Below are 13,004 nucleotides of genomic sequence, written 5' to 3' on the forward strand. Positions count from 1 at the left end.
TGAATCACTGTTATGATGCCAGACTGGCAGTGAAAATAAAGGACATTTATTATGTAAAATCCTCAGGTCAGGAAATGGGGTTTGAACATTGGAAAGGAAAGCATCATGCTGCCTGAAGCATCAGGCTAATTAAACGTGCAATTGTAGCAAATACGCTATCAACTATTTTCCAGGAACCATATCCGGAGCTAGACAGGAATTGGATAAAAAGACAAATGGCACTTAATTATCAGTTTGCCTGACACAAACGCCGCTGATGCATGTGTATCTCTATGGTGTTAGACTATGTGCCAACCCTGTCTCCTAGTAATTATCTTTGTGTGCTACTAAGTTGCTTCAGAAAATATGTTTGGTGAGAAACATGATGCGCTGATTGAGTTTTTTTATCAACGTAATGAGGAAATTAGTACATTCCAGTGGTGGGCCGTCAGGGCCTGCAAGGCCTTCTCTGCTGGCCTAAACAGAATCACAAAGTTATAGCTATTTTATAATTTAATAATTTTTCTTAAATACACTACATATTATAATTTATAAAAATATTTTTCCCATTATCTTATTTTCTCATTGCACAGCTACTGTCTTCCTCAGTTGCTCTGCTTCCAGTGCAGCTTGTTTTAAGTAGAGCTTTTATTCAATCAGATTTCACCTCTGTGTCTCTAGGTAAGAACAGAGACCCAGGCCTGCAGACGGAGGCCTGCATCCATTTGCAGTTTAAGTGAACGGGGACGATATTATTGATTGTCATATTCTTCAACCAATCAGATCTTTAGTTTGACATGTTGGGCGTATTCTTTGATGTATCAGAGCCTGCTCGCCGGCCTATAATGACGTCAGCATTAATGCAGCTCAGTGTCTGCCGCGAGGTGCAGAGTGCTCTGTGATTGGTCAGTGGGCGAGCACGTGACTATCGTGAAACGAAGCTTAACAGCAGAGGCATGTCTGGTAGTGAATCACATCACGTGATGCAGCTCAGCCAATCAAATATGGGCATTCTGACTCCAGTGAGATGTACCACACACCATGACACAGGGGGCTGAGACGAGGAAAGACACTGCAGAGCAGTACGTACAATGTTCATGTTGTGAAAGTAAAATCATAAGACGATCTCTTTGGGACGCGACTTGTCATTAAGGCCTTCACTGTTGTCCACTGGTACATTCTGAGTTTATATGCAAAATGTTCAATGACAATGTTTTTCATTCATTCTACAATATCTGTTCACAGCAATTGAAGCATCATTAGTGTGTTTTTGGTTCCGTTTTTGCACTTACAGCATTTGTTTAAGAAAAAGCTCGACAGTGATGAGATGAGATTACTGTATTAACATTTAACTGAAACCACCAACTCTCCCTCATTTTAACCAACGCGCTTTTGTTGCTTAAACCTTAACCGGGACAAGTTAACGTGTGTGTACCCAAGTCTCCTTTGTGTCAAAGTCCATGATTTGTACAAATGTAGCACTTCCTTCACTCCAATAAAACACTGCGTGCCAAGCGTTTTTGATTGCGACCAGCCAACCAAGTTGCTAAAAGAAATTTGGGGCATTTTACGTTACTGCAAATCACGGGAAAACAATGAATGTTGAAGTTTCTGAACCAACAATATGTTTAATACATATATTGAATATCAGCTTTGTATCACGCTTGCCACATGGTTAATGTTGTGAAACGATTGGGTAAGTTTGGGCAACAAAACTATTTGATTAAAGTTATAAAAAAAGTTCTGGGCTTCTTTTAATGATAATGGAAGAACATAAAGTAAGAACGTAACAACATATCAACTAAACAACGTAACGTAACTGAGTGACCAGCGTTAATAAATAAGCAGACTTCTTACGTGACGTTACGAAACAAGTGTAACAAAATTACATAACAGCCGTATACTCAGCGTTTACATTTAGTTTCACACAGGACACAAAAAAAAAAGTCTCCTGGGTGAAAGTCCTGTGTTTATTTGACCCATCCACCCCCATTACTGGACTTTCTCCCTTGTCATACTAAGTACATTCTAGTAGCGTCACTAGCTCTGACCATTTTAACAAACGGTGACATTCAACTCACTGTGGCTACAGGTTTAGCTTAAGGAAGGCTGAGATTTGACATGGAGGTGGAGTGTGAAGGTTTGTGTTCATTGAGAGTTCCCTATAACAAAAAGATGCATTACTTTGAAACGGCTTCAAATACCATGGCCAAACTCTGTAGCGTAGGTTTTTCTCTCAATTATTCAAAGTAGAAGTTGCCAGGGCGACCGTGGCTAAGTGGAGAGCAGGGTCGTCCTTCGATCAGAGGCTCGGCGGTTCGATCCCCGGCTGTTGATGTGTCCTTGAGCAAGACACTTAACCCCAAATTGCTCCCGTAGCTGTGCGTACGGTGTGATGGAATCTGAATTGTTAGTCGCTTTGGATAAAAGCGTCTGCTAAATGACTGTAATGTAAAGTTGGGTTCCAGTCGGGAGAATAATAGAAATTCTACCCTTTCACTTTAAGAAAAATATTACTTCGAACAGTTGGAAAGCTAACCTGACTAGCCTGCTATCCCGGCTACAAAATGCAACGTAAGCAAAACCCAAACGATGAATCAAGTTTTTCACTGAAGTTGATTGTAGTTTAAACAAACATCAGAAATCCAATCAAAAACAGATGGTTTCTTTTTAAATACAGAATTAAATACAAAAGGTTCAATAAATCAAATAAACCACATGACAGAGTCCAGATATACAAATCAAATGTCCATTGAGTAATCTAAAATGAAATGAGGACTCCAGGTAAATGTCAATTGTTTAGGTTCAAGTGATGAGGTGTGAGTGGCATGCGTGTGTGAGTGTGTGTGGGGTTGTAGGTCCGTTCCAAAGCTAAAGGAATATATTGCAGTTCACTGTTTGTAGTATGAAGGAAGGCAGTTCATTTCAGTCCCATTCAGGTTTTTTTCAGGGTGTGTAGGTGTTTTAGGGAGAAAAGAAGGAGAAGCCTGGAGAGTTGCATTAAAAGGGACTTATCTTGATGACCCAAGCTGGTCCAAGCTGAACAAGATCCTTTTCAACCACCTGCTCCCGGGATCAGCACACCTCCAGAAAGGCCTTGTCGTCCCAGAAAGCTCCGTGTATCCAGCAGGTTCATGGATAACTTGCTGCTCCGATTTAGTTTAGTCTACTTCAACATTTTCTTAGTTGAGCGTAACAGGTCCAGAAACTGAATAATAATTTCAGTAGCTCCATTAGCCACTCTCACTCCTCTCTTTGTTCTCCTCCATACAGCTTTGGTTAGTTGGTTAGTTTTCCCCCCTTCCCCCAGCTCACAGGTGTGTCTAATTTATAGCCTCTCTTTCCCCACCTTCTCTTCCTGTCAGGTTGGAAAAGGGCTATTCTGTGCATTTTTGTTCTGCTACAACTCATTCGTCAGTTCTTTTTCGAGAATTCATTTTTCATTTTGCCATAGAGGTCAAGTGTTTGTGAGGTTGTTTGTGTGTGTTTAAATGTATGCATCTGTGGATACATGCACGTAATTGGACGCAGCTATTGAGAATCTCTTCCTATACACTAATGCACATACACTCATCTCTCTCTCACACTCACTGGCATCTATTAGCAACACTTTTGTCGATTTGATAGCGTATGATCACCTATGCATACCTACATTATGTCTAATAGGCTACAGATAAATGCTGGTAAATGCTGAAAAATGGACTGCATTTATGGTCAGTCAGACCGGTTTTCATTATCTACTCGAATGAGTTTGATTTCTGTGACCCTTCACTTGTCCTCCACTGAAGGTACACTGTTGTATCTACCATCCCAGTTTGATTGACATTTGTGGAGGATTGCCTAATGGTGGTCATTAAACTGATTACTCTGATTAGCTTGACATCATGACACACTAAACATCATGATGACATTCATCTGTCAGTCTTCCTCACTCAGTCTCTCCCCTCTGTCATTCATTCTAATTAACAACGGATAGGTCCTTTGTTGCCTTCAGGCGCATTGGGAATCTTGTGTTTTTTTTTTAAGAGACTAAATCTGCTCCACCAACAGAATGTCAGTTTACATTGAGGCAGAGAAGTGAAACTGTGCTGAGTAAATGTGTTTTTACAGCGATGAGGCTTCACACCAGGTCATGCCGGGAGTCGTCCGAGGTTAAACACTTTGCTCGATGACATCTCGACAGTATTTGAAACAAAAGGGTCGCTCGCTGTCTTCACCCAGCTTTTCCCCTGCCCTCTGATTCAAACCACCCAATTAAGGCTGCATGATTACTATTAGTTTAGTCAAACACCATCATCATCGAGTAGATGGTTGCTTGTGTTCACGATTGTTGAACAGCCCGTTTTCACTCCCAGAGCGTCAAATACCGACTCTTTGTCAAGCTCCTCGACGTATGAGACACAGCAGGCTTTCAACTCATCCGCGTCATTATTAGACGTGCCTCCTGTTGCTGCCTCTATAAGGTCTGATATCGTGTATCAAACAGATACAGGACTGTCAACCAGGAAACCCGTGTTTAAGACTAGTGTCCGTGCCCCAAAGTGTTATTGAGTTATTTTGTAGTTACGTGTTTTCCGAACCTATGTTACGTTGTTAGATACTTAGTTTACCTACTTATTTTAAGCCCAACTCAGATGATTTTACTAATGAGCCAACCACATGTTTACCTGACCATAGTTGAGCATCATAGTTTGACGAGCTGGCACTACCCAGTGCCTTAGAAAGTGACTAAATAGTAGAAAGTGATTAAATATGACTCATTTGCTTTGTCAAATACAGGTTGGAGGAAATGTAATGCATGGAAACTTTTCAGGACTGTGTGATCTGGGAAAGTGTAAAATCCTTATATACTGCTGAGAAGTCATCATAATCAAAAGCAACTTTTTTTTGCTGAATGCATGTGCACAGAAAGGGATTTTAAATTTATTTTTATCTCTCTTGATGTACTGCACAAGAATAGAGTAACAGGACAAGGATAATAGAGGTAAATAACACAGGACTATTATGTACACAATTATTGAAAAATAGGTGTATATATAAATGTTGTACAAATATATATATAAAAAAGCAACAATGACCAACAATAAAATAAAAGTAGAACTACAAGTCAAGTGTTCTGTAAGTTGTGAGCAATACAAATACTGCAAAGAAATAACGACTGAATGGATGTACATGGACTGGATTATTATGTACAATATGTACATGTAAAAACGTCTCTACAGTGTGAAGGGTTTATATTGACAGTGACACATACTATGTGCATATTAAAGACTGTGACATTATAATGATAAAACAAGACACAGTTACCTATTAACACAACCAGCAGACACAGAGCAGAATTAGCATTCATTTGAAGACGTGCTTCTGGTCAAAACTAATATTCACACTGAAGCTCTCTTTTGTTCTCCATTATTCCCAAAGGCAAATGTCTGGCTCTGTAACTGCTGCGTTTCTCCTGTATGTTCAGCAGCGGTGCAGCGGTGCAACAAGCATTCGGTTCCTACTTGGATTTTAGGGTCACGGTTTTGGTCTCAGTTCAGTTTGTGTTGCTAGTTGGGAGAAGAAATACATAACCATTACCAATGTGTTTAAACTCCAAAATATCAAATCGATTGATAATAGTAGTAGTAATGAGTGATATTTCTATATCGCATGAAGCCATAACTCATATTTTATACATGAAATAAGGGAGGCTACTTAATGGTCAGGTCGTCCTATGTTCAGATAATTGCCTCTTCTATGTCTCTGGAACGTCATCAAATAATTAGCAGGACTGTATTTCATGTTGGTTCAAAGGTTTACCAAGTGCACGTTTCGGTTTGTACATCATTGAACATTTTGTTTTTATAATCGATTTTGCACCCCTAATATTCACCAGCTAGTGTCAAACTAATCTTTCTGCTCTTTGATGCTGGGAATCAAAAAATAAATATGGTTAATTAAGCTCCAGCTTTTCTGTCACGTTTAAAGGTGGCATGCCATCCAGCAAAGTGACAGCCAATTTACTGACTGAGCATGCATCGATTCAAATGGTGATAGTGAGTGATTGACTCCACTGAAGGCGGTTTAGATGGAGAACATTAGATGTCACCAAAGGAGACTTCACCTCGCTCATTCATTTACTTGACAACTTCATTCAGGTGAGATGCAGAGGGGCACTGAGCTGTGGCATTTATAGTCCTACTACATGAGTGGCTGTGGAACCTCCATTATGAGCTGCAGCGCTCCGAGCAAGTCACATGACGTGACTGTATAGCTTCCTGGGAATGTGCTGCCTGGAGGCTCCTTGTTCAGGATGGTGACATCTCATTCTGTCCCTTTCAAGATCTGGACTATAAAATAGCTCCAATGCAGTCAAGCCTGAAGCACACCCTCTTCCTCTAGCCTTATATTGTAATGCTCAGAGATGTTGGGGTGGATTTGGTACAGTATAATATCCATATTATCCATATGATATGGCCAAATTAACTAAATATGAATGGTTTTCACATTTTGGGTCTGCAGTGGTGATGTTTTTTTAAATTTTTTTTAGTGCTGGGCAACGATTAAAATATTTAATCGCGATTAATCGCATTGTTATGGCAAAGTTCAATAATGCATTCACAAGTAGTGTATTGCGCACTTTTATTTTAAAAGTACTGCTATATGAACAAAAGGGCAATAACATTTGGTTCACGAGATGCAGGTAGCACGTTTTATACTTAATGTGAATATAATTCATACTTTGTTGGCATCTTATTCTGAAAACCGGATGTTTGTCTGAATAAACCGGATGTTGTCTCACGTTAATCTTTCCGCTAACTTTCAAAGTCCTTCGCTCGCTCCCGATCTGTGCCGTTTAAATGCGTTTACCGTGAATGTCAGCATATAGGTGCACTAACATGTAAGTGTCTGCTGAGTTGACCACGGAGATCTGAGTGTCTGCTGACTTTACCGCAGCGATGTCCAGTAGTCTCCAGGGAGAGCAACAGCTGGTGCAGCTTCTCTCTTTATTTCTGCCCCCCCCCTCGACCAGAAGCGGAAGTCGCCTTTTCTCTACGGCAACCCTGAAGGGACCTCATATCTCCAATACAAAACGATAAACATGAGACAGTCTGACTATAGGATGTTTGCTGGCTTTTATCCCACTGTTCTTGTCATCCTCTTGTTGTTATGTATATGTATTGTCTCTTGTCTTTCAATTAAAAAAAATAAAAAAATAAAAAAATAAAAAATTATAATAATTTAAACAAATGTGACAAATAATTGTCGGCGTTAATTAATGAATGCATTAATGCAAAATTAACGCGTTAACTTGCCCAGCACTCATTTTTTTAAATGATGGTCTTGCAGAAAGTGATCGATGTGCTTTGAAGTCAGAGAGGCCTTGAATTCCATTCCATAATGAATGCATGCCATCATATTCACATTTTTAATGGATTTTGGCATTTGTTGGCCAGGCAGCTGCAGCTTCTTGAGGCCTTTCAGGCACAGACACAAATGACTAACTTGCACCTTGGGAGTCAAACTAATTAAAACTCATTATCATTCTCGCTGTGTGGAAACCTCAACCAGAAGATGAGGAAACCCGGACATGAAGTGTATTATTATTTTTTTTTTATTGAATTTATTAAAATTGTATAGCACAAAAAACGCAAATTGCATGTTCACTAGTAATATATTTTCGATTGCAGCTGTTGTGATTTACATTTGTATGACTTCATTACCTGCACTCTACAGTGTGACAAATTGACGTAAAAGTGCTGAGAGGCAAAAAACTGGGTATGGGAAAGCACTGGTGAATGTCTGGATTAAAGAGTGAACGTACGAGTTGTTGGGAGCACAAACTGAATAATTGCATGCTGACTTTTTTCAGCGGGGTTGTCGTATGTGATGCTGTGAATGGAAATAGGACACTGCTGACAGACCCACAGTAGGCTAAACTCACCATGCATGAATTTTAGTGATTATCAGAGAAGCTGTCTTTCCACCCTTTCTCATTTTATTAAATCAGGCATTATAACAATACAAACATGAAAAAACAAAACCGACTTTTGGTATTAAAGGTGTGGAATATTGCTCATCTACTGTAAGCCTTCAGGCTGCTTCACTTACTTGTGTGCATGTACGGGCTTGTGACAAAGAACCTAGAGACTGTGACTCACTGGTTTAGAATTGCCTGTTCACCTGCAGGCTCATGAACCACACAACGCAGTAGCTTTCTATTGCTCGTGTCCAGCGTCACACTCCATATTTCACTATGTTTGTTTCTAAACTAAGATAGTTTATATTAAATTGTTTTTTGTAAATGCTGAAGTGCCTTCTCATGTCAAATTGGTTGTTATTTACAGTAGTTTGATTCGTCCCCCCCCAACCTCTGTGAAGACCCGCCCTACTCTGCCTCCTATTGGCTGCTACTTATTGCCGTCCTCACAGAGATTGGTAGAAGTTTGGTAGGTTAATGATTTCAACTCAGATTTGGATGTTTTCATAAAGATGGCAGCTTGCTTGTCGTGAAGCACAACGCCCTGGTTGGGAGATTTTATTTTTATGTTGCTATGCACGTTGACTTTATGAATGGAATACAATTAGAGATCTGTTGGAGATTTCATTGTTGATGTGGTGTCATAATTAAACTCAATGTTGATGTGACACACTGATTAAACAAGAAAATGAAAAGTGGCACTTGACATCAAAGAGGTTGCAGAATGAACACAGCTCACAGAGGTCAAGAGAAGGAACCTCTGTGCTTCATGTTGCTCTGGTTTCATGCAGACCGTCTGGATCCCGTGAACCACTTTGACACCCACATTCTAAAAGTGGGACGCTGTCCTGATCTAGTTGTCTGAAGCAAAGCATTCGACTTGTTTCCAGTTATTTAACCCTTTCCATTCCACCTGAGTTTTTTTTCTTACTTTATGAGCTGCAGGTGAAAGAATCCTCAGAGGTAGTTAAAATGAAATCAGAGTAATCAAGCATTGATTGCGCTGAGAGCCGGAGAGGGCCCGGTGTGCCGCGCACACAGCAGACGGCCAACAGATATAAAAGGAGCTTGCGGCATGAATCAGTAAATGTTAAGCACAGGCTCACAAATGAAAACTCGCAGCTGCATCTCTTCCAAGGAGCATGGCTTCTGACTGAAATAAAATTGAATAGGAACTGGAAATAATAGTGGAATAATATAGTGTGAATTTAAAACATAATATGATGTGTGTGCGAATGAGACAAAAGTTTCAGCTACTTAACGTTTGACTTTATTTCTACAAAACATCTTTTTATTTTTCCCTGTAATCTGTTGCTCCATAATAAAACAGAGATGAGAATTAACCATATTGCTGCATCATCCACAACAATACAGTTTGGGTCATGTAGCTCTGTGATGGACCTCTCTGACTGTAATGGCTGCTTTGATTAAACTACCACACATCTTAATAAAGCAGCTAATAAAGCTTTTATGTTTTATCTTAACAACACATTCACAGTGTTGCCTCAAGGTGATCTATCTATGGTGGCATATACGTATAACTCACACTATATAGCAACATTGTCAGTGAAATTTCTTTGGTCATATGGTCCCACTTCTTTAAATGCCTGTACAGAATCAAAATTGTCACATGACAGTCCTTTTTCCCAGCAGGCATTTAGACTTGTCATAGTAGGAAAAGCACAGGCGTTACAATTCAAATGAATGATGGTTCCGTTTTATTCAGTTGTTCCAGCATGAACAATACCAGGTCTGAAACTGAAGCAGCTAAATAAATCGTAGACTATTTCAGCGGTTGTAGATTTTATAATTTACACCCTGCTGTCACGTGTCAGAATGTCTTCCATGAAAAAGGAAGATTGATGTTAATGTAAGCTGGTGAAGGCCTTTTGAAGAATGTATCTTATAGATGGGGTTCACAGCCTTACGTGACTTAAGGCCCGCTGCTGATAGCTAAAAACATTCTGAGGACCTCCTTTCAAAACATATAATAAAAAATATAGTGCTGGGCAACGATTACAATTTTTAATCGCGATTAATCGCATTGTTATGGCAAAGTTAAATAATGAATTCAAAAGTAGTGTATTGCGCACATTTATTTTAAAAGTACTGCTATATGAACAAAAGTGCAATAACATTTGGTTTGCAAACACTTTAAACAAATACGGTTATTTTTAACAGCAGTATTCCCTTTACACAGTAGCAGTTCTATCTCTTCACTATATGTGCTCAGTGTGTGACTTTATGTGAAACGTTCCACTGCTGTGAAACAGGAATAAAATGTTTCAGCACGTTTCATCTAAATGTCTGTCTTGTGTCTTCATGACAGTCAGAGCATGTGAATGCAGCTCTACTGTTCATCAATATAATGCTGTAACTCCGAGGTGATGACGGTTACTCAGCGATGTCCAGTAGTCTCCAGTGAGAGCAACAGCTGGTGCATGTTGTAACGCCGTTGCTTTTGTAGTCCTCTCCTTCTCATACAACTCGTGTATTCTTCTTGTGATGATGCGTCTTGAGGCTCATACGTGCCGTCATTCGTTGCGATCCTAAAGGTGAGAACGTTCCTTAGACCGACATCTTCCACAACACTAATCGGCTGCAGTTTGTATCCACTTCTCTGTAGCATTTGTTAGCTTGTCTTGCTTTTGTTTATCTATACTTCTCCCACACGCTGCATCCAACGTAGTCTCAAAAAGACTTCCTCCACCTCTGCCAGTGAGCAACGGACTTTCAAAATAATTTAAAAAAAAATGCGTTAACGCGCGATAAAATAATTTCGGCGTTAATTAATGAATGCGTTAACTTGCCCAGCACTAAAAAAAATCATAACATGACATGACTGGCTGCTTCCCCCAGTAAGTCTTACACATATCCACGGCACTATAGGCAAGATATAGCTCCTCTGTGATCATAAAGGGTTTCTTGCTACAAGCTTTACGAGCCGCAACCTAGCATAGCTAGCTCTGAAAGTGTTTTCAGACTCAGTTGCTAATGTTGTGATGACTGTATGTTGTGCTTGAAGCTCGTCCCTTTTCCTTAGTAAATATTAATTTGGCTTTCCAACACATCCGAACGATTTGTTTTGTTTCACTGCATCTGAGAGAACATTAGCTAGCTATGAGTGTGTAAAAATTACGTTCCCCCAAAACTAAAATACATTCTCAATTACGTTTGACTAGAAACATATTTTCTCCCTTTTCTCCCTGATTACGTTTGTGTTTGACGTATTACAAATACGTTTCTAATCAACATTTATGCGGTCAGAATACTACCGCAACACGCCGCCTGTCTCCGGCAGAAACACGCTCATCCAGGCCGAGGAACATTACGCGGCTACAATACCTCCACAAAGGCCCGCGGGTAAAATCCGGGAGTAAACGTGACTCGTGAAAACTGACTTCATACATGGATGGATTACTCAACGGGCCTTCCCCCCTGGCCTTCGCCTACAAAATGTAACTCAAAAAAGACGAGACTAAAAATAACTACAAAGAATTATAAAAGGACTACAAAGAGACCAAAACCACCACAAAGAAATGCAAAACAGCTGCAAAGTGACACAAATAGACTCAAAACGACTATGAAAAGGGGCAAACAACCCTCAGGAGACACACAGCAATTGAAAAGACTCAAAATGACCACAAAGACAAACAAAAGAACCACAAAGACAAAACAATTACAAAGAGATCCAACACAACTACAAAGATACATAAAGTAAATATAAATATATACAAAACAACTACAAAGATACATAAAGTAAATATAAATATATACAACACAACTACAAAGAGACATAAAGTAAATATAAATATATACAACACAACTACAAAGAGACGTAAAGTAAATATAAATATATACAACACAACTACAAAGAGACATAAAGTAAATATAAATATATACAACACAACTACAAAGAGACGTAAAGTAAATATAAATATATACAACACAACTACAAAGGGACATAAAGTAAATATAAATATATACAACACAACTACAAAGATACATAAAGTAAATATAAATATATACAACACAACTACAAGGAGACATAAAGTAAATATAAATATATACAACACAACTACAAAGAGACATAAAGTAAATATAAATATATACAACACAACTACAAAGTAACACAAAGCAATTAAAAATAAATATAAAACCACACTACACTATAGCCCCGTGAAGCAGGCAGGTTCTTTATGTCTTCTTATGTTAGAGACTTGGTGAAATAACACCACCAGCCGCTGTGAAGAAGCTTCTTTTATTTTTTCCTGTCCTTCTAAAAAGCTACCAGTAAACAGTGGATGTTACAGTGCAGTCAGGACGTGTCTCCTCCCCTGCACACCGTGGCTACCCGGCGACAAGATTTGGATTAACACTGATGAACTGGGGGTAAATAATCTCCACGGGACCGTTTACGGGACGAATAAGTGACTCATCGCTGTGGGATTTTTTTGTACACCTCTCGGCTGAAGACGATGTCTGTCCGGGGATACTTTGTCGCTCTTTCCAAACGCACACTTCTTCTCTCTCTGAAGATGTTGCTTCTTGTGCCTGCAGGGTTGCCGGTCCGCAGCCAAGGGGATTCTCAATCCGACAACAAAGTCATGGACAACATCACCGTCCGACAAGGAGAGACGGTCTTTCTCAGGTGAGTCCGTGCTGCTTTTTTATCCATTTTCTCCGCCGCTGCTGCCTCTGAATTATCTCCGCTGAAGTTGAACGCTGCCTGCAGTGTTTAGTGAGGGGAGAACAGAGACGTGGCTGAAGTGTGTCTGTTTTATCATGTTCCCGCCGTTGGACAAAAAAAGGGGGGATTTCAGAGGATTAGTCCGTGGAAAACACTCAATTCAGAAGCGATACTCTTCTAATCTGTAGCGCTGTTCACGAGGGATTTGGCGCTTTTAATTGTTGTGTGACGGTGCAGAACTAAAGGTGGAGGGGAGAAAAAAAGGAAAAAAGTGCGCTTCTGGAAGGAGAGGAAGAGCAAAGGCAGTGTGTGTTGAGGAGGGAGGGAGGGAGGGAGGATATGCGAGGTGGAAAAAAGAAGAAAACAAATCAC

General features: G+C 39.8%; 1 protein-coding gene across 2 annotated transcripts in view; it reads left to right on the top strand.

Moving 5' to 3' along the window:
* The window catches only part of ntm (neurotrimin), a 465,347-nt gene that overhangs the window by 319,864 nt on the left and 132,479 nt on the right, over positions 1 to 13,004 (top strand). Inside the window, exon 2 of one of the 2 annotated variants that reach the window (XM_076102227.1) lies at positions 12,503 to 12,593. In XM_076102227.1, coding sequence (XP_075958342.1) covers positions 12,503 to 12,593 — 91 coding nt within the window. Of the gene's footprint in view, positions 1 to 12,334; positions 12,594 to 13,004 lie in introns of those variants that run through there. The other variant, XM_076102226.1, reaches the window with a different exon arrangement.

The sequence above is a fragment of the Anarhichas minor genome, unplaced genomic scaffold (assembly GCF_050575085.1).
Source record: "Anarhichas minor isolate MPS153535 unplaced genomic scaffold, ASM5057508v1 ptg000027l, whole genome shotgun sequence".
In the NCBI taxonomy this organism is placed as follows: Eukaryota; Metazoa; Chordata; class Actinopteri; order Perciformes; family Anarhichadidae; genus Anarhichas; species Anarhichas minor.